This window comes from Falco punctatus (genome assembly GCF_963210335.1).
Source record: "Falco punctatus genome assembly, chromosome: 4".
In the NCBI taxonomy this organism is placed as follows: Eukaryota; Metazoa; Chordata; class Aves; order Falconiformes; family Falconidae; genus Falco; species Falco punctatus.
In genome coordinates, this window is record NC_137583.1 from 76,431,619 (window position 1) to 76,454,374 (window position 22,756).

Consider the following 22,756-nt stretch of genomic DNA (forward strand, 5'->3'; position numbering starts at 1 on the left):
GTCAGATTGAAACAGGCACAGTCCAGTCAGCACGTGTAGCCTGGGCAGGCTAAGTTCTCATCAGTTGTAAGAAAACTATTGCAAGAAGCTGCAAGTTTACTTACAATTACGTACCTTGCAAAGTTAACTTACAAAGTTAACTTTGTTCATTACCAAAATTAAAGAACCTTGGGAACAGTTTGTTATCCCCTCTCATTCTAACAGACTCCTTGGCCCAGCAGAAGAAGCTGACTGGAGGGAACTTCAAAGACTGATTCCTAAACAACTTAATTTAAAGCTCTATATACCAAGTCATCACATGCACATATTAATTTAAAGCTAAATACTGTTATGTACATTGCAATAGCTTAAATCAATAAACAGCAACTTGTTTGCATGGACATGATTTCTGTATTAAAAATGTAATTAGTTTTATAACAACCATATCCATAACCAAATCCTTTAGGATCAAAAAACCCATGCCAGCCTAACAAGCATCTCATCAAAATGAGATGACTCAGGTTAAACATGCTTCAGTCCCAAAGATTAACACAACAAAATACTTTACTGGCCTGGCCTGTTAACTATTCTTTTTTTTTTTTTTAATCTTTCTCTGGCAGAGACATGTCATTCCCATTTCCACTACCCTTATGTCAACTAACAAAAGTTCCTAATGAGCCAAGTCTCTTGGAGGCTCAACTGCTAAGACCATTAACATTACCAAAGACCGGTCCATGACTAACAGCTGTGTCCTAAGGAAACTGAACTCATACCTTCCATTTCCATGTAAACTGCCCTAAAGTTAAAGATATCCCAGGAAGAAAAGAAGGGAGAAGATAATGGGTAGAGAGGAAAGAAGGAAGATGTTGACATTGCTGGTTCTGATTCATCCCGTATGGAACACATTAATTGGGTCTGACAGAGGAAGGCAGCAAGGCTGGGCAGGACTATAATCCAGTAGTTACAAAGGCATATTAATTAGATTAAGGTCTTGAACATAGTTCTTTTTTAAAGGTGGATGCCATGTCCATGAGTATTTGGAATTGTGTTCTCCATCCCTCCAGCCCAAAGCATAGTCATTAAAAAATAATGGAAGTGATTCAGCAAAGAGGATTTAAAATACTTCTGTCCAGAATAACCTAGAACTCAGTAGCCAGAGCTATAGCCGCAGAAATGGACTACAGCATTCCTGTTCCTGGTGACAGGGATGGGAAGTGAGCATGTCTGCCCTGCATCCCCGGTAAGTTTTCCCACAACCAGGCAATGCCTCAAAGGGAAACTGCTTCTCTTCTATCATTTTATGGGCACCTGTGGATATGTTCCTAAAATACCCTCTGGGGTGACCCCAGCTGCAGGGCTTTAGACACTAGAAAGGCACTGCTGAGCAGCATTAAGACAAAAGCTTTAGTTGTGTTTAAATGATTGATACAGTCAGTTTCTCTGAACTGCTGCAGTCTCACTACTATCTGCTAAACAGAAAGGAAAGTCTTAACATGGTACCAGTGTCACTTATATTACTTGACAGCTGGTAACTATAAACCCCACCATGTCCCAAACCAGCAAAAGCTGAGTATCCCTCCCCGAAATGGTATGTAATGATGGTAGTTAATTCACACAGAAAAGATCTTTCGGGGCTGATACTCCTCATAGTAATTTTATGTCATTCAAGTTCCTCTAACAAATGTTGACTTTACACCATGGTGCCAAAGAGGTGTATATTAGATCCTTCAAGCTATCCAGAGCTTACTCGGCTCATTTGGCACCTCTGTGTTGCTGACACATGCAGAACTTTAACAGATGGTCTTACAATGCTGGCAGTTGTTTTGTACTGTGCTAGCGGTGAGGGGAAATACTCTACACAAATTGTCCGCAATTCTGGAAAATAAATGAAGTACAAATCCATATTAACCTCAAAAGCCAAACTATAAAAAGTCAGATTAGTCATTTAATGATCTATGTGCTCTGGGTTAAATGCTCAGTTGCTGCAAAATGGCAATACTTTCCCGCAGCCAGGAGAACTATACTTTGCTTCAGTTTCTACCAGGAATATCCATAAAGACTGCATCATTAGAAAGGTATCAAAATGCATTAGCAATAAGCCTTCAGACCCTTCCTCATGTGATCAGCCCTGACTATCAGCAAAAGTACCTCCACAAACTGGGTGTTTTCACATAAATAGTGAAGCAACAGGGTGCAACTTAGGTTAACTGATTCTCTCTTTTTTTTCCCATGCCAAACAGAATTCAAGAAATAACACAACAGCTACCACGCAAATATTGAAATCAAAAGTGATGACCAAGTAACCAGCTATTTCACATTTTTCCTCACCCATTTAAAAAGAGCTGTATGTACTGCAAACTGAATTTTACGCTCACTAATGTCACTGGCTGCAGCGGAACTTGCGCTCTACATAAAAGACCAGAATTGCTTCTCCTCCTTGTTTCTGCGTGGCAAAATTTTTCTCTATTTCTCTGCCAAATTATCAGATATATCAACTCGGTTAAACTAGTAAACCACATATGGAGAATAGTGCTTTTCAAAAGTAAACATAACTATTTCCTTTACCAGTATATGAACTCCATGAAATGTATGTTCACACATACATATTACAATCTACTCGTGCAAACTTAGAACGGGCTTTTAGAAAATCACAAATGTTCTACTCCAGTGCTCACCTCTTCTATTTCCTTTATAATGAAACATAGCTCGAGAGATATTCCAAACTGAGATTTCAGAGGCTTGGCCGTTCAGTCATTCAGTTCCCATCCATCTCAATATATTTAGTTAGATAATACGTAAGTCACCTTGTACATTATTTTCACAGTGTTAGTTAAACACAGTTCCCTTAGGTAGCTTCAAAGCCCTTGAAGTAGAACCCTAAAAGCATTACCATAGGAGTCCTTCAAATGCAGGAGCGTACATTCCAGCCTTTTGCTGGGACTGAATCAAAGCTGTATCCATTTTTAAAAATTCTATTTTATCCACTAAGGTTGCTCAAAACCCATGGTATCTGGAACTGACTGATGTTATGTATTTGTGACTTTAATAGAAAATAAAAGATCTTTATCAGTTTTATGTCTGATTTTATACTAAAAGATCAAACAACTCCTACGTCTGAAGCTCTTAACAAAGAAAAGAACCCCCTCCAAAATCAAAACAACTAATTTCAGATAAGTTTCATGTTTTCTTTTCCTCCCTTCAGGACTTTTGCCAGACTGAGATGACACAACACACTTCCAGAAATTACTTATACAAATGCAAGAGTCCATCTCTGAAAGCATAAATTATTTCTCTTCAAGAAAAAAGAAAAAACAAAAGAAACATTAAACAGATACAGTCAAAATGTAGGAACATCAGTCCCTCTGCTTCTCTTCCCAGGTGCAAACATTTTGTCAAACGTTTCAAGCTATGATCCTCAGTGTAGCACTTCACTGTGAAATTCCCAGAAGAGGAGCTGGTATACATATTTTAGCACCAATAATGCAAGCATGTCCTATCCAGGGAAGAGGTCCTCTCTTACAGATGCAGAGTATCAGCTAACACGATAGAAAAACTTCATGATCATCCTGTAGTTACTGAGAGCCTTCCAAGCTTCTGCAACTGGTCATGGCTACCCCGATCCTTGAGCCCATGCTCTGCACAGAGCTTACTACAGGTCTGCAGTGAAACATGTCCTGCTCTTGCAATATACAGAAACCTTTCTGGCAAGAGGGACATGAAAGGAATTTCTTGGGGAACCAAAAGGCAATGGGAAGGGGATAGGAGCACAGGGTCTATTTTATCCATTCTAACAATATCCAGCACTCTACCAGACACCTTCTAGAGAAGGCTCAGGTAGTCTTGGACTGAACAATGACGGAATCACCTACCTACAGCTGCAAGCAAGCAAAGGTCATTCTTAATGATTTGGAATGCTACATTTGGTAAAACAGTAGAGATTCAGGGGATTTGTAAATCCAAAAGAGAAAAAAAAGCCAAGCACATTTCCACAAAGAGATTACATCTCTTAATGAAAACAGATCTTTGTGCTGCAGCTCATGTCCCAAGCTGGGCATTACTCAATTTTGATATAACAAAATCCTGTGGAATCAAAATGCAGTTTGTCTTTGTGATTTACCTCTTTGCCCCTCCTATCTAATATTTTCTGAAATAATATCCAAATTTTTCTCCTTAAATACCTTTATAGTTTCAGTAGGCACTCCAGGCTCTGGAACTTTATTCAAGTAAGTAGTCAAGTCTTGATCCACGTGTTCAAACACTAATGTTAACTTGGTCTCTCTGTCTGTTCGTGACACGGTGCACACATCAAACAGTCTGAGAGGAGGAAAAGAAAAGAGGAGGTAAGTATACAGGAACCGGTACAGACATACATACCTTGCAGCTCATACATGTCTATTTAAATTTCTTACAATATATAGAATGGAAGAAAGAGCTTTCCAAAAGTAGAGCGATCTTTGAGCTCTTGATTAATCAAATATTTACTGATACATCAATATCGTATCTCTCTTTCATATGTAGATTCTGAAATAGGATTAAGTATTAATAATTCATCAGCTGTTCAAAGTAAAATAATTACATGGAAAGAAAATAACTTACGGACAGAGCAACTAGAGTTAACACAGAAAATCACTTGGTATTTATCCACATCCCATGCTGCAGCACTTACAGTCATTTAAAAATAAAAAAATTGCAAGGAGCATTTTTGAGAAAAAATATACAGGATATTTGCCTGCAACCTCAGTTTATTCCCACATAACTCCATGTTCACCATTACATGGCTTAATAATTAAATCTCCCTTGACAGAAACAGATTTTTTTTTGCTGATTACTCTTGCAAGTTCCTGGACACAAAGAATATCTTCAGAGTCAGGGTACAGTCTGGAAAAAAGCTTTGTGTACAAGATGCCACTATTAAGATGTATTTCTTCTCTCATCACTTTCTGTCATTTGTTTACTGGAATTTCTTTATCATTTCACCTTGTTGCACAACATCAAACTAATTTGCAAAGCTCTTCAGAACATTACATTCCTATATGAGTACTCCATTTCCTATTGTTTTTCCTTTTTAATTATTATTTTTCTCACCTCCTCCACTTCATCTATCATATCAGCTTTAATCACCATTTTATCTTTTTCACTAACATCTACTCATCCTTCTGTGTTTTACACCTATACTCATGCCAGTGACTTTCACTATCCTTCCTCAAGTCTCACTTCTACAATCTATCGCAATAGGAAACCATCTTACAGATGGAAGGAGGCTTGCTCCCTGCTCACATACTTCAGTAATGTGTTTATTTAGTTAGTTTTAAATTGTAAAGATCAGATTGCCTTTCTCTCTGAACTGAGGTAAAAAGTCAGTCGCTGCTTTTATTAGGTGACAGTAGATTTAGAAGATGTATGAATATACTTACAGAGAAGAAAGTCTATATGGTTAACCTTGAGGATCTATCATCGATAACAAACCAAACTAGTGTTGATACTGCTGCTTATTTTGGTCAACATCATGGCAGTTACTTTGTTGTATTACACGTATCTGTGCAAAGCGCAGGATTTCTGATAACATTATCAAATAATATTTTTGTTCTTTGTCCAAGGACTAAAGCCTTTACATGCAGTATGTTTATATGCAGGATCTGTAGACAACAGATCATGCACAAAGCCTTGGGGGTCACTGCTTTATAAAGAGGACATCTGACAAAGAGACTAGGAAAACACTTTGTACTGAGTTTTTACTTCTTAACTTAAATCTCAACATATTTCACAGGAGAGGGGAAGATAAGAATTGGCACAACTATCTGTGAAGACTGTAATCCAGGTTTAAGAAAGCAGTATGTTTCACTTCAGATGATACAGACCTAACATGTTAAGGCAGTGGCCCCACTTTAACAGAATTTCCTAATAATCTTTGGTCAGACACTTAAAAATTGTTTACTAGCCACCATGTTTTGAAAATGGATGCATGCACATTCCTTTTAGCTTAAAGAAGCTTTTCAGTGAGTAATAAATCGGGAACCGGAGTTACAGTAACCTACCTCTACCAGAAGACTAATCTGTACTTAATCTGTAATCACCATATGAACAAATATTAATTAAATTATTACGGTAACATATTGACTGTAACAGCAAATGTCTCAGCACATTCTTCATAAAGGCAAATACTGTTCTCTTTATGATTCCCTTAATGGGGTGTACACGGAAGATCCATGTCCCACACACAGTAAATCAGTTTTGTGAAAAACCACAAACTTTCCTGAAAAGTGAAATTTGCTGGTATTTGGCTGGAGGTTAATAATCTGCAATATATTTGTATAAATCAATGTGGAATGTAGCCGGACTGCCTATAACCCCAACACATGCAAATAGAGAGGAGCCAGACAGGTCTGAACATCTGAACGTAAACACTGGAAAGTATTTCCAACTGTATGATTCCTTTGCGTTGACCTACATTTACCTAAAAATGTTCTAAAACACCTCTTTTGCCAGGTATTTAATACACTGGCAAAATTATCTTTTCAACTATAGCAGAATTTTAATTCAAGAAAAAAAGGAAAAAAAAAAGATTTCACTGTATAAAATATAGAAGCAACACATAATTTCCAACTCATGGTGGAGAAAATGCTGATTCTCAGTTTAATTCTGCTGTTATGTAGCTTATTTTGATTCTGGCATTTTCTGGCACAGCAAAATAAGGAACTCAGAGGAGTGCAATTCTAATCACTTATTACTGAGTAATAATATTATCATCTTTCATTTTTTACACCCTTTATGTGAAACCAAATGCTTTACTGTTAACAATAAAAACTCCAGATCCTGCACCAGGCTGGGTGGAAGCACTTTATGTTTACTCATAGAAAATACAGCTGCTGCCTTAGAAAGATGGTAATTTAAAGCACAGCCTACATGAATCTGTGATATTACAAAAAGAAAACATCTGGCATTGCCCATGCTAATCGTTCTGGAAACAGACTGACAAAGACACAGCCTCTTTATATAGTAGTTTCTGTAAGGATAAACCTACTTTTTATACATTATACTCTTTTACATCCACTGTGAGAAAATAATCTATAAAGTTGTCGTCTTTAGCTAAGAACATCTCTGCGGTCTACAGTGCAGATCTCTTAAGCCATTTCCTCATGATTTTCTGAACATGACTAGTTAGTTTTGCATGTGATTGCCTCCCTGGAACAGTCAACAGCAAAAGGTCTTTCATTTAAAGAGTTACTGTCCTAAGTGAAGCAAATGTAACCTCAATTAATACAGGATTTCCATACTGGATACTTTGTAAACATAAGCCCTGCCCTTCTATTGTACTTACAAGAAAAAATGTTTGCATTATTTGATTAAAGTAAGATCCGCTATGGGAAATCCTGCAAGTATTTAACAAGATGTTTGGCTGGGAGTCATATACCACCTGATGTGTTGACCTGAACTGGAACATTGTTGAACAGACACTTAACAGATTACCTGCGTTTTAATGCAGACATTTTTTCAAGTTAGTTGTTTGAAAGCAAAAAAAGCTTATCAGCTATAAATCTATGTCTGGTTTGTTTGTTTTTTTTTAATGTGTCTAGCATCTAGCAGATCTTGCTATAACCTAGCAGAATACCTCCTGCCTTCCTACAAAAACACTGGGTTTTTTTGAATGCAGAAACCTAGATGATGTGTCTTGAAGCCTCCACAGCTTCTTACAACATGTAATCTGAGAAATGCAACCTCAGTTCATCTTCATTTTACAATATACAGTCTGAATGCTTAATGCTTTCCTAAGAAAAGACACAGTTATGCCAGTTCCTTTGAAAACTGTTGCATCTACTGACTGGTACTAATTTGGTACCTGCTTCTAGAAAGTCCTTAATTTTGAGATGCTCTGAGAACTGCTATAAAGTTACCCACTTCACCCGCTCTGTTACCCACTGAGATAACAGCAATGGAGATCAAACCCATCAGCCCAAGCCACCTGCAATAAATACCAAAAAACCAGATCTGACGGTAAGACCCGAAAAACTGCAGGACATCAGTTCTATTGGCTGTTGTCAAACGGATGATAAGTGTATCTGTAAAATTAGCCAGATCATAGCCAAAGGGAAGACCACAGAATTAGACACTTGCTGCCAATGCATCCAAAGGCTTATTGTTATTTTTATTGCAGTAGGACTAATCCAACATGAACAAATATCCCTTTACTTTGCTGGTCACTCACAGCACTGAGCAAAAAAGTCCTTGCACTCTAAAGCTTTCCAGTAACATGGATTTACTTTAACTTTCTTGGGAACAGTGTCTTCCTAGGAAAAGTTACTTCCTAGCTTATACATGACAGAGAAAGAGAACTGGAGCTATTGATTTAAGAGTAGCAGAAATGTTTAAGACAACTATGGCGTGGTTAAGTAGTGGCATAGTAATATACTACAATTTTAAGGTTTCATAAGTCTGGACAAAGACTCAGATGGAAAGAGTCTGGTGATTTCAACCTAACTCTGAAGGGTATTTATCTACATCACAGAAAAATGGCACCGAATTTCTGTATAATTGACAGTGTTTAGACAAACACCACAAGATTGGGATACCAAGACTCTCACAGGTTGTGATTGAGGTTTATTGACAAATATGTGGAGGGGAGCTTGAATAGCTTCTGCTTTCACTGTCTTTGGCTCAGGTTAATCCTATGAGTCCATAATTTCCAAGCAGCAGCCATACTCTTCTGTTCTCTGGAAGCCACTCAGCAGCAAGCCCTTCATTCACCCCAACTCCTTTAAACTACATACTCTTTGGGGAAAAAAAAAGCTGTTTCCGCCATACTTTTAATATTAGTTACCTTCAGCTTTCTTGCTTTTAAAGAGGAAAAAGTCTCTGCTAACAGAAACCAGTCTCTACTTGGAATCACATATACCCAATATATTGTAACAAAGAGGTTGTATTTCAGATGAAGAAGACAATAGGTGGGCAAGTGGAGTGGAACATGTGCTTTATCAGAACTGTGTCCCACACAGCAAAACAGGAAACAGAGCTTCACCCTCTGAAAGGTATGAGGGAGCTCTTTCCCTTTGTTCAGGACATTCTGCTTTGTCTCATCTTAATCAGCAATCACCTGCTCCTCCATGCCTCTGAAAGCTGGTGTTTCAGACGTAGATTGTTCTCTCTCAAAGGAGCTTTAGTGAAGTAATTCTAGGTGAAAAAAGAGCCAACGGAGATGAAAAGGCTGCTAAATTCAAAGTATCTCATATTTCAAGTGCATTTTTTTCTGGGATAACATGTGTAAACCCACTAGTAACACAAGATCCAAGTTCCATTTTTGAAAGCATATGGAGTCTTCAGGACCTTCCCGACGTGTCACGCCAGCTGCAGCTGCACCAGTATGCATCAATACTTAGGAGATACTTCCACGGCAGACTGCAACATAAGGCAGAGACGCTCAGATCACACTCAACTGACGCACCTTGGTACTGAAAACATACAGCGTGGCAGCCCAGCGCTGCCTGCAGCACAGTACACGAGCCCACCGCGGGCTCTATCCAGCAGCAGTCACAGGCCTAGAGTCAAACTCGATTAATTAAAATAAGCTTGGGTATCTCTATGCTACTCATGGCAACTTTATGTCTCAAATGCTTTTTCTCTGCATTTCTACTGGGTTCTTGGAGTTCGTGCACATTTTTACTACTTCACTACCCGTCCAGGAAAGAGCAGCAGGATCTCTTCTTGCCTTCAGAAGAAACCTCCTTCAGGAAAATAGCAGAAAAGGGCAGGACATAACATCAGATAAAATAAATGAATTTATCTAGGATAGGCAGATGTTATGCAGATAGATGTTTTCAACTGCAGTCACTCATTCATTATCTGCTGTGCGCAGAGCAGAAAGAGCTACCATGAAGAAACAATTGCATGCCAAAAGCAAGGCAGTAGAAAGTCCCGTCCTGGAGACCTACTCCAGAAGAGCTCTGCCAATACCCTTGCTTATAGCCCACTCACTAGTGAGGTTTAAGGGAAGGAAGGGGGACATTAGGATGACAAGGCAATCGTTCATCTGCAAGCTGAGCTTTGCGCTGTAATTTTTTCCAGTGTCTCTCCCTTTCTGACTTGGAAAAATTACTTAAAATGCTTAGCTGTATAAAAGAGGGTTTTGTTCTTTAAGTGTGTGTGAGGAAGAGAGACAGAAAGTGACAGAGAGGAATAGATGCTCTTGAAAGTGAAGTAAATAGCACTGGCTAAAGTCCGATAGTGTGGGCTGACCGGGCAAGCTTTCAACGCTCGGCAGCGACTGCAGCCCTGACCCGCGGCACCCCGGCTCTCCTGCGCCGGGCCCCAGGCAAGCAGACACGAGCCCTGGTGCCAGCCTGAACGGTGCTGTGATGCAGACAAATGCCTGCTCCGATGAGACCACCAGAACTAATTGTCATTTTCAACAGAGGGCAAGATTTGCGCCCAAAAGATGAAAAGGCCACGTACACTTACTCACTGTGCCACCCAAGTCACTAAAAGATGCAGTTCTTAAAGGAGTTTTACTTCAAGGAAAAACATGCCTGTCAAGATGTTCTCCACACCTCTCTTCGTTCATAGCAGCACGCTGTCTTTTTTAGCCCTCACACTACCATTTCTTGTTCACCTTGTTGGCAAAGGGAAATTATTTTTAATAGGCAAGGACCAGAAATGGATCTGGTAAGGCTCAGTAATTCAAACAATACCGTGCCTTGCAGAACTTCACTTTCAGGACTCATCCTACACAGTTCACCAGTTTTTAAAATACATACCTCCTCACCAGTCCATTAACAGCTTTATCTCATTGCAACTGGTTTTAAATCCAAACTGGCCACACACTGTGCAACTGCCATTACAGAAGGAAAATACCCGCCTGAAAGTGCCTGCACTTACTCCCGTGTGCTGCCATACCAGACTGTCAGATTCTCCCTGCAAGGGACAGGTCACGTCACCCCCAAATCAGAAAAATAATGTGGCCTCTTACAAAGACAGTCGCTGACAGATTGTTTAGGATCACCAATAGCTGTCTGACCTATTCATAGTGCGCTCATGTGATCCTCGAGCAAGGAAAGGTACACTGCCTTTCAGAGTCATGTTCACTGCTGTTATACAGTACCGAGAGCTCCCAGTAAACTGTCACAAACTTCCAGTTCAGAGTACAGATTAAAGATGCTCCGATTCATTGGCAGCGCAGTGCAACTTTTACTAAGTGTTTTAGATTTTCTGTAGAATACTTTCCTCAGGGAAAGCTGCATTCCTTTTACATTCCCTAAATTGCTCAACGCGTAAATAAAACTTATGTCTGAATATTGATTTTGTTTGGTTCAAATTAAAGGAGCACAAGTTATTCTGGACTCCCAGTTGCACCTGGTGCAAGCTGGGATACAACAAAATCCAGTCTTTATTCATGTGTAGCTCACAGTTGAACTGATCATTACAGACTCCACATTTCAGCTTACATTTTGAATTCATGCTTGAGCCAAACCCACAGGACCCAAATCTGAGTTGATCACCTCTTTCCTAGATTTAAATTAAACCAACAACTCATCTTCAGAAGATTTTACAACAGTATAAATTATCATTCATTCTTTAGTAGCTTAATAATCTAATTACACTTGAGACATAATGGTGATGCTAACATATAAAAAATAACAAAGGAAATAACAAAATCAAATGTCCCATTTGATACTCTGTACCATCTCATACAGTTTTTTTAAATTCTTGCAATATCACAGCAGTTCCTGACATGTTTCATTCAGCATTTTTAAAGTGGTCAGTAATTCCAATGCAAATTTGAGTCCAAGCTCTTGCTTTTTAGAGATGCAGGTAATGTAGCAGATGACAGAAGAGGTCTGCTGTTTTCATGCTTACCATCGATTCAGGAATTGCTGTTGCTGAATGACCCCCAGGTTACTCTACAGCCACAGTTCTACTGGGGGATGGTGGCTGTACGCAAAACTCAGGTTCTCTTTGAATCTGAATTAAAACCTCCAGCACACGCTAAGCTCTCAGGAATAGAAGCAACCACAGCCTGACCGTTAGTACTTCTGAAGGGCAAATCTAGCTGTCAGAGCCATGGAACAAGTAAGATAAGGGGGCTTGCTAAACGCTGCAAGTACACCTGAGAGCTGATGATGTTGCTGGCACTTCCTAGGAAGAAGGGCCAGTACGGGCAGCTGCTGAAAGGAGCCCAAAGCTGGCATGGTGATGGTGATGAGGAGGGAAGAGAGAGCACTAGGTGCAAAATGTCTTGCTGTGCTTCTTCTCCTGGCAGTGACAACAGTTTTGATTAAGGCCCTGGGAAAAAGTACTGTTGCAGTGATTTGTGAAACACCAACACACTTGTAAGAAAATACATTTCTACAACACTTCATAGGTAGAGATGGGACCAAATGGTCTGTGATTCTCAAAGAAGGATCAAACGCTGACTTTTAGAAAGGGAAAACTTCCACGGTTTAACAACACTGTGAACTCCAATGCAAAAGCAAAAGAGCAGGAAAACAGGTGAAGAAAATACCTAAAGAAAAATAAAACTGGCTTAATTGGCTAAAGTTGACAACACTGATATGCACAAAGTAAATAAATAACTCAGAGCTTTGAATTGTGTTTTTCTAATGTATTCAAGGAATTATTAAGGATTTCTGTAGGCTTTTCAATGTAACATGCTGTATGTAATATCCAAGTATTAAACAGAAAGCAATTAGTATACGTAGGAGTACAACACAATAAAACATTGCATGGTTCACTGTCATGCCCATTTGTTTATATTTGGGTTTATTATTATGCATCATTTCTTAAATACAACATTCTTGGCTCTCTAGATGACATCATAGCAAAGAAAATCCTTGGTAAGAGAATGAAACAAGCACCACTCGGGGAAATCAGGTGCAAACTTCTTACAGAGTCTGTTTGTTTATTGCCATGACAGCACTGTCAGCTGACATAACAAAAGCTTTGAGCAGTATTTTATGAAATGTTTTTAGTTCTGTCAGTACAAAAATGCAATTTTAGAGTTAGGGGAGTACTGTACAGAAAAAACGTCACAGATCTTGATTTTGCATGATCCACTAGCGCTGAACTACCAAAGAACTTACACTGCACTTCACTTCCAGCATGCAAATACCCTGACTTCTAAGGAAGTACATACACAACGTCTAAACCTTTGTCTCCCTTATATGCCTGGTATCTTTCAGAAATGAAAGCAGTGGAAAAAAATAAAGTGAGAATTCGTTGTCTGTGCACATGGAACAAAGACAAAAGGCCAAAAAAGGTGATTTTTCTCTTCCTTACACTCAGCCTGTCATTTCCTGGACAGAGCGATGTAAATCCCTGTATGCTGTTTAAACCCGTATGTACTATGATAGCTGGTGTTTGTGGTTCCTGGTTTGGCTTCTCTTACCCATGCCACGAGAACTCTGCAACTTGGGGCCCTGCATGTGAGCTCCCTTTTGCACCTCAGTGTCCTTATCTGTACCACAGTCTCTCCTTCCAAACCTTTTAATTACCTTTAGGACTCAAGTTGATTCTTGAATATGGCCATACATCTCTGAAAAAGCTGTTCATACTTTATTCCAAAGAGCTGATCACAGTATTTGTTTTTCCCTAAATTCTGAAATGAACAAAACCGAACTGTTGCTCTCCCAGTCTTTACTTGGGGGACTAGAAAACAGCAATGGATATGAACAGTTCTTGTTACCTTACAAATGGAAACCGCAATTTAACACCAGATATTTTAACTATATGAAAACAACTTTTAAAAAATGTCTAAATCTGTTGAAACTATCTGTTTATGGATTCACTAGAACAGCTCAAAATTTCCTGATAGCGGACCAGACGTATCCACCCACTTCCAATGCAAGCATGGTGGTTAGGCAGCAAACACAGTTGCCACATTCACCAATAGACCAAGTGAAAATCTAAAACGTGTCTTACATTTCATGTGTTTTCTCCTGCAGGAAGTTAGAAGACATAAACCCAGATGTAATTCACAGTGCTTTTTGGCCACACTTGATATGGGGAACTACTTTTGATCAGGCTTTGATGCCAGATCTATTCCCAAGAAGCCCATGTGCCATGATGCCAGGGGCACCATTAACTTCAGACAACTGGAATTCCTCCATTCACTTCAGCAAAACCTGGAAGGGAGCACAGTGAACTCAACCAACCTCCCAGCAGCACCGTACCATGTCCTGTCGCCACCACCCAACGTGCTACGAATCACCCCCCACCTGCCCAGAAGTAAATAGCACTCAGGTGATTTCCAAAAATCAAAAGACAAAGGTGATTGCTCACATGGGTAAGAAAAACAAACAGGATTTGGTCAGGTTTTGGGAGGCAGCCAGATTTACACACCTAAACATTGCACTCCTCTCTATAAACTACATGCTAAAAGAAAAATTGACTGGCAGAGAGTAATATATAACTTTGTAAGAGAAAGAGAACAGGTAAGGGGTATTTATTCTACAACCGAAGCATCAAAACTAAGGGAATAGAAAGGTAACGTGAATTCAGCACATAGAGAAGGCAGATTTAAGGCTTGCAAGAAAACTAACAGCTGTCTTTGGCCACCCATCACCAGGCAGCTCAAATGCCATCCATCCACACAACAGCCCAGCAGAGCTCCTGGAGCACCGAGTTCTCCTCTCAGCTACTGTGGAAGAGATATAACTCATGTAATGGAGCTGCTCAGGGGTTTGGTGGTTAGCCTGAACGGGTCATATAGGCCTCCCTATATTGAAAGGAAAGAAGTAGGTTGGTTGCATCACTCGGAGGGGGGTGGTACTGTCTGTCCCTGCTTGTTACGGAAGACACCTAGATGACTAATGAAGACAAGGTGCTTGTATTTAAATGAATGTAGGAGAGATGACTCTCCCAGGAAGACTATAACTGAGCAATTTTACTTGGGGGGATTTCAGATTACGTTCAATTGATTTTTGAAGGTATTTAAAAATATTTCTTCTCATGAGGAACTTCAAACAAAATGAGAGAGAGTCAAAACAAAAGAAAAAAGACACTACAAATACCTCTGCCCTATTGACTGAAGCCCCACAGACCAGGATCAACCCTAAAAAGCTCTGCACACAAGAACCTTCACCTAAGCCTCACAAAGTCAGTACATGTATTTAACTGGCTTTGGCTCAGGTCCAGAATTTCCTTTAATTTGAAAGGGAGTTTCACCTGTGACAAACTTGCTGGATTGAGTTTAATATTCATGTTGTACAGAACAGAAACAAATGGGACTAATAAATCTTCAATAGAAATTTACAAGATTTTTCTGGCTTAATAAATTTAGCCAGGGGGCAATTGCTCTTAAACACTTGATACATAAAAAGAGATCCTTGTTTCCATTAGCATGCAAATTCCTTACACATTTCATCAGAATTTAAGATATTACATCTTACAAGTTTTTAAAAATGTGGACTTCATGGCTGCTCTTTTTCCCATTCACAGTCATTCCCATATGGCCATGCAAGCTCCTCGGCTACCATGTAATTTCTTCTACTAAGCTGCCTTTTTTTTTTTTTTTTTTTTTAAATTAAATTAATTCATAGCATGTGCAAAGGAAACTAAAAATGTCTATTTCTGTAGATTCTCAGATGCTTTCATTGTCCAGTTCTTCAGGTAGATGTCTAATACATGTTTCCTCCTTTTCCAGCCAGTTTACATGGCACTATGAGCCAGCCATTTAAAGATTAATACTTCACGAAGTGAAGTATTCTACAGGCTGTACAGCCCTTTAAGTATTTCCTTTAAGCTCTTGCACACATATGTAAAAGAAAACAAATTAAATATTATTTGCAGAGCTTGGCGATGAAAATGAGGTGTTAGTAGCATTTCGAGCTGGCAATAAATTTTATTCGACTGTTTTACTACTTTGGGGCAAAGACAACTATTTCTTTTGGGGCATCTTTTAGCAGCATGAGATGAGGGTTTACCCTTCAATGCATGAATAGTTTTGAAATAAATTTAGCATTCTGTAAATTATAGTGCATGAGAGATGTAAATACATGACAAAACTGTATTTTGGTTGTTTTGCAACGTTGTCTTCCACATTTCTGAAAGAAATGAGCAAACTCTAACAAATCTTGCAAACAAGGTCTGGCCCCTGGAGTGCCAAAACATCTTTAGATCTAGGCAAATGAAAACAAAGTACATCTACCCCAGTTCTGCAAGTAAAGGAGAGCATGCTCTGCGATGCTCAGGCAGCCAGTGTCAGCTCAGGCTGAGCTGAGGAAGATCTGAAGACAGCAGAGCGTAATGGCTGAGGCTCCGCCGCTCTAACATGGCTACGCGGCTTCCAGCTGGCTCAAAGCACCAGCAGCGCCAGTAGGCATCTGCCTGGGAATGAGGCAGGGCTGGCTCGCGCCTGCTTGCAAATGCTGCATGGACTTACAAAGCAGTGGACACAGATTACTTAAGATCATAGAGCAAGCTCATGTCAAAACTGTCGAGTCTTAATTTGTCAGGAATTATCACTCCAGGTCTGTCCTGCTCTTACACCACTCCCTAAGCTATCTGTTCTTTCTCACTTCAGAAAAATACTGGGTGAGGTGGAAATTGTTCTAACCCTTTCTAAGCTGTGTATGACTTTTTATTAATATTAATGTAATTATTTTTATTTCCAGAATAAGTCAAGAGACATCGAGGGCTGAAGGAGTCGCTCCTCATTATCTTCTTTAATCCATCCCCAAACCCTCCAATCATCCCATTTACCGCTGTTCAGAGAAAACAGCACAGAAGCTTATACCCCAGCTGATGGTCTTGAGCCTTTGTACAGGTGACTGAACAGGCAACACTACACACCATACAGGGCCCACAGAACCAGCACTGTCTACAAAAGCCTCTTCTGCCTACGGCCAACTTGCCTATTCCAGTGACACGCTACTACTGTTTTTTCTCCCATTTCCATCTTTTCTCCATCTAACAGGAACAATTACCCCTCTTAGGGTTTTTTTCAGAGCTTCCATTTATCTTCTCTTTAAATATGTAGTCAAGGAAAAGCCAAAGTTTCACACTGTGAAAAGGTATGTAATCATCATACTGGACATGACTATATATGTGCAATTTTTATATGAATTTTCATGCTTATTGCACCACAGGCTTTTAATTAAGGTGTCACTGGACTACCAATTGTATCAACTGCTACATCGTGTAACTTCTGTGTGGGTGTGGATGAACACTTACCAGTGACACTGCCCTACAAAGACAAGTATTTTTTTGTTTCATCCACATGGCCAACATACATTGGAATAGCAGGAGTTAGAAAATAAAATAAGATTCAAAACTCAAGGAGACAAAAGTAATAAAATTGAATAGATACGGGGAACACATTAAGGAAATGCATGATCATAAGATAGTAAAGATATGGCCACATTAATTGCAAGGAGAAAAAAAGACATAAAACTGTCAAGATAAGTTAAGTGATTTAGGAACCAAGGTCTCATATGACAAAATAACCTAGGCATTTACGGTCATCAGTAAATTTGAGAATAACTTGTTGTCCAAAGTGGCACTTCTCGATGATTTTCCATTAGTATCCCAATGCTAAATCATAAGAATGTAACTGGAAGAAAAAAATGAGAGTAGTTATCTGCATTAATAAGCACCCACACAACAGACATTTATAAGGATGCTCAATTACCACAGGCCACAGGATGCTTCCTACCATCCTGCACCAAATGCAGAGCTAGAGTGACAGCTACGGCCCTGGAGCTTTTCCTTAGAGCGCGTTTTAGTTTGAGACCCTCACCATCACCCCAGGTCCCTCCAGCAGTAGGTTATTCGTGAAATAAAACTCCTAAGTTATTCCAGAAAGCTGACCTCTACCATTTTACACAGGATATTAAATAGACCCCAGCTGTCTCCACTTAGAAGCGACTTAGTTCACATGTTTTATAAAGGTCCATTCAGCTGCTTTCTGAGTTATCACAGAATTGAAGTGACTTTCTGTGAAGAAAAAGTCAAAATTTCTGGTGATTTGCCTTACCTACTTTTCATGCAGGCATGTCTTGGTTTTCAAACATCGCAACTGGCATCTATATGTTCTGAATTAAGAATCTGTGTCTGGATTATGAAAATATTTGCCTGAGAACTAACTGTCTCAAATCCATTTGGAAGAAACATACACAGTAGAGCATTTTTTTTGCTAAATCCAGGAAGACACAGTAGTCTTCATGTCCATGAATGCCTCTGTACACAAAGCTCTATGGTATATGACTACTGGTCTAAGTGCAGTACAGTCTGTGTGATTTCACTCCAGAGGGCAGAAAAGTAACACAGATTTTCCAAAGCACAAGACACTCTTTCAGGCTTGTGAGAATTACAGTGATCAATATACTAGAAATACCATTATAATCACGTCCATTCAGAAAATTTTAGTTAAATTATTTCAAGAACGCAACAGTCTTTTTAAGAAAAGCCTCTATTTAAAAATTGGCAAGATGATATTGTGATATTTTTGTATAAAGGATGTGCTCTGGAATGAGTAAGTTCTGGAACTGCGTGAATAATGCAATTTAAAGATGGCAATTTCAAGCTTGAAAGAAGAAAGATCAAAGTGACATTAAATTTTACAAAATTTGAAAAATTTAAAAAAGGGGCAATATTAAAAGAAGACATACAATCCCAACATCTAAATATTCCCTATAGACTTTAAAAAGATATATTTGTACTGCACACAGGAGAAAAAAAAGCCATCTGATTCAAAAATTAGTTCTGCTGCTTTTAAATATTGACATCCCCTGTTCAACTGCCTGCTGCAGTGGACTGTGCCCCCATTGGGTTAAGCCATCAGATGTTTACTCTTTTGGATATTGCCTGGGCTTTTTGCCACTCACATCAGACTTCATAATTTTCATTTACTCTTTCCAGAATACATTTAATAAAATTTACTATTTTATTATACTTAGGAGTAAGATGGCATTTCAGTTCCAAGTTCCAATTTTCAATGTCATATAACTTTTTTAAAAACAATTAGCTTTTGGGATGTTTTTTTTCCTGGTTTGCCCTCATTTTCTTTCAATTTTTTCTTTTAACTTTAAAAAAGAAAATGGTTTAGGCATTTTTAAGGCACAGAATTTAAACTAATTGCAGTCCTACATGTCTAACAATCTTTATCCATGTTACAAAATCATAATTCTTAACTTCCTGGTACAAATGGAGTTAAACCTTGAAATTTTCATGTTTTTTCTTTTCCACATATGCACACACACATATGTAATATCCATATCCAAATGGCTTAATAAAGCAGTTTATTTGCTTTACTACAGTGATAGTGTCTTCGCAGTTCCATAATAAAAAAGCTGTTTTCAAGCTTCATAAACCAAGTTATAAAAGAACTGGCTCCAACAGACACTCAACATAAAAAATGATGGAGCAGAATCTGTTAGCATTATTGATTGACTTTAACTTTGCAGGCTATCACCAAGCAATGTGAGCTGACATGTTTTGAGATAAATCTTTACATTAAAACAAATAATTATTCCGAGAGATTTTCCAACTACTTGCAATTGTACAATCACGTAATTTGCTCGAAAGGAATGTGAGACAATGAAACTATGTGTAGCATCAGAACGTTGTCAATAATGTGATAATTTGCCCCCTTAGTGGCAAATCCCATACGAGACCAGTATGGCAGAGTGAAGGGAAAGGAGAAAAATACACAAGAAAACTTTAAAAGGTGCCTTAGACCACTTGTAGGCTGCATGGCTGGCCATCTCCAACACACATCTTCAGTTACTCTTCCTCTTGTAAGAGATTAACAAGTTTTGACCAAAATGGCTTGTGCTGGAGCTAAAACTGGGTACCGGGTAACCAGGCAATGCCCACCCAGCTCCAGCTACACCCTGCTCCCTTTAGTACTCTAATGCCAAGTGCAAACTAGAAGCAGATTGTCTGAAGTCAGTACATTTCACAGAAACCCACACTCTACTATTAGGAAAAGTACATAATTTTTGCCAAACTGATTAAAAATGTGTCTTGTACAAACCCTTACCAACAATCCATATACTATAGGCTTTGGTAAAAAAAATGTAAGTTCCCCTTATGTCTTACTCAGTTACCTCCTCTAATTTCTCATAGTTTGAGTACCCTCTGATTTCAATACCAGCTTTTTGTCATCCTCCCCACCCCCAAATAATTTCCTATTTGCTTTTCTAACTTCTCTTATTGGCTGCACAAACTCCCTACTAATGTTTCCACTTTCCACCTTCAAACTTGAACTGTACTGACTGGCCCTACCCTTGCCTAGCTGTAGCAGGCTACAGTTGGGTGTCCACCCGGCATCAGCCACCTCTGCTCTCTGCAGTCAGCAAGAGAGAGGTAGGTGCTCCTAGAAAGCAATTCATTCTGCTCCAGGTGTGTACAGAGGGTGAGTGGGATGAATTATTCTCCGAAAGCGCATCCTTTTTCTGCACTCACTATGGGGACACTCTAAATGACTAGGATGGAGTATACTTGTAATATTCACATGGTTGAGGTTAGATGTCTGTTCACAATTATCTTACATTCCTGTTTTATTGTTTTTATGCATGGCTATGTGTATGTCCTGTGCATCCATCACGATATACTGGAGCAGAGCCATAAAAGGGGTAGAGAAAGTCTGCTGTTTCCCTTTGACATCCTCCATCCCTCCTGAGAGTTTGAGGAACCAATACTTTAAACCGCCCTGCTACATCTAGTGCCCAGGAAGAGGCTGAGATCCAAAGCAGCAGCCAGGATTTCCAGTGACGGGGCAGAGCATCACACGAGGGAAAGGTATATGACCCAAGTGACCAAATGTGCTGCTACAAATCTCTATCTGAGTACCTACCATTGTGTAATCTAAGCATTTTCATATCCTGCCTCTTGACTTGAATCTTTGATTACCTCCTGGTTCTTAATCTCTCTTTTCTAAAGCCTACTGTTACTACTTCTAGTTTGGGAACCATCCCTTTCCCCAAAATACCAGATTTAATTATTGTGGCCACTATGATTTGTGTCTTTACTACAAGAATTTCTTAAACCAGCTATTGAAGTTACTTCAGGCTACGTGGAGAGTGCTCTCTCGTCCCTGTACTCCAGGTACAGCTGCTTCACTGACCGACAGTGTCTGCAAAGTTCTGTCTTTAAACCTTGTCTGATTTGCCCACTTTATTATGAACAGTGGTTGAAATTGTCCCTTATTACTGTTCTAGTAAACTTAGTTGAATTTTCAGCTTCTTCCAGAATTATAGGTTTAACATCCTTTTTATTGACCTAGAGAATGGCAGATTTAAATTTGCTTTTTCTGACTTAAGCTTTGTTTTTGCAGAATGGTCTTGTCCACTCTCAACTTCAGGTTATGGGAAACCAAGCAGTCTTTGAAATATATTTTCTTATAGATATCACAATATCCTACCAGTTTTGGACATTCCAATATACTTAATAAAGTGCCTTCTAAGAAGACTCCCTCATCAGTGTTATTCACCTATCTGGGTTTTATCTATAGCCACAAATACCTTTCATTTTTAGTCAACTGGGTTATCTTCTGTGCAACTCCTAACTATTCTTGCTGTTGTACTGCCATGGTCTTCAGTTTCAGTCTCTTTTCTGTTTGCACTTTTTCACTACTGCATAAAGATTTGCTTTTGATATAACTGACATCTCTAAAAGATGTTTTAATCTGAAAAAATAAAAAGTAGTAAAACCTTCGTGGTTTCTTAAGGGAGACAACATGAATAATAAGCAGCATAGAATTAAGTAATAGTACCTTTTTTTTTTTTTAAATGATGTTACAAACGTAAAGGCAATGTGATGAATGATTCCGTGCAATGAAGAGACACAGGTGCTCAGTTCTACAGAAGTACTAACTTGTCTGGGCCCTTCTGAGAATGCCAAATCTTTTAAGTTTAATGAGACATTTAATTCTGATTTTCAGACTACAGTCATTGATTCAAACCTGTCTGGATATGGGTAGTATTGCTTTGATCAAAACTTGTTGCTCAACGTCCTATAAAAAGCAGAGATGAACATTAAGGCACCAAATTGATTAGAGATGTCTGCAAGGAAACCACAAAGATCAGTGCACAGGCCTATCTCCATTAACAATCTAGAAGGTTATCTAAGTATAAACAACACACTAATCAAAAGTGCAGATGCTGCTCAATCTCTATGTCATAAAGATCACAAACACAAAGTATGCTGTTAGATAAAATTAGCAAAACAAGATTCACCTACTTCCTAGCAGAGAAAAATAATACAGGTCACAAACCTTCATCACCCCAAAGAAACCTGGACATCAATGATAAACGTTCTAGTGCTGTGCTACTGAATAACAAGTTAGACATAAAGTTTCAATGCAGCTATAGAAGCACTTCCTCTCGGAGAAGGGAGATGTCCATAGGACTGAAACGACTGTGTCTGTGATGCAACCTGGTGTTTGGAAGTAAGCACAACATTGTACAAATTGCTCAGGTGACAACACAGAGAGATCAAATATTTCAGAGGATACGTACCAAGGTAGAGAGGTATTATTTGCGTTGCTAAAAAGGGATGTAATTTGGAGGACTGACACGGTCAACAGAAACTCTGACGCCGTATCAGTGAAAAACCTCCTAACGAAAGAACTACTTTTCTACGCCAATTTGGTGAACTCAGTAGTTGCAGCATCTAAAATCTGAATGGTAAAATCTCGAATGTGCATGTTTGATGGGCCACCTCTGCACAGTCTGCCTGTCCTAATGCCTTTTTGTTCATCTTAACATTAGGTTATTTATCAGTGTAACTCTATGGTCTTTAACTTCACCAGCGGAAACTCACGCCTTAAACTTAGACCTGCATTCCTGGA

At 39.0% G+C, this 22,756-nt stretch overlaps 1 protein-coding gene across 4 annotated transcripts in view; it reads right to left on the reverse strand.

The window, feature by feature from the left end:
• The window catches only part of CDK6 (cyclin dependent kinase 6), a 141,668-nt gene that overhangs the window by 105,836 nt on the left and 13,076 nt on the right, over positions 1–22,756 (reverse strand). For all 4 annotated transcript variants that reach the window (XM_080383629.1, XM_080383630.1, XM_080383631.1 and 1 more), the window contains exon 3: positions 4,158–4,293. In XM_080383629.1, the coding sequence (XP_080239755.1) occupies positions 4,158–4,293 (136 nt within the window). The remainder of the gene's footprint in view (positions 1–4,157; positions 4,294–22,756) is intronic.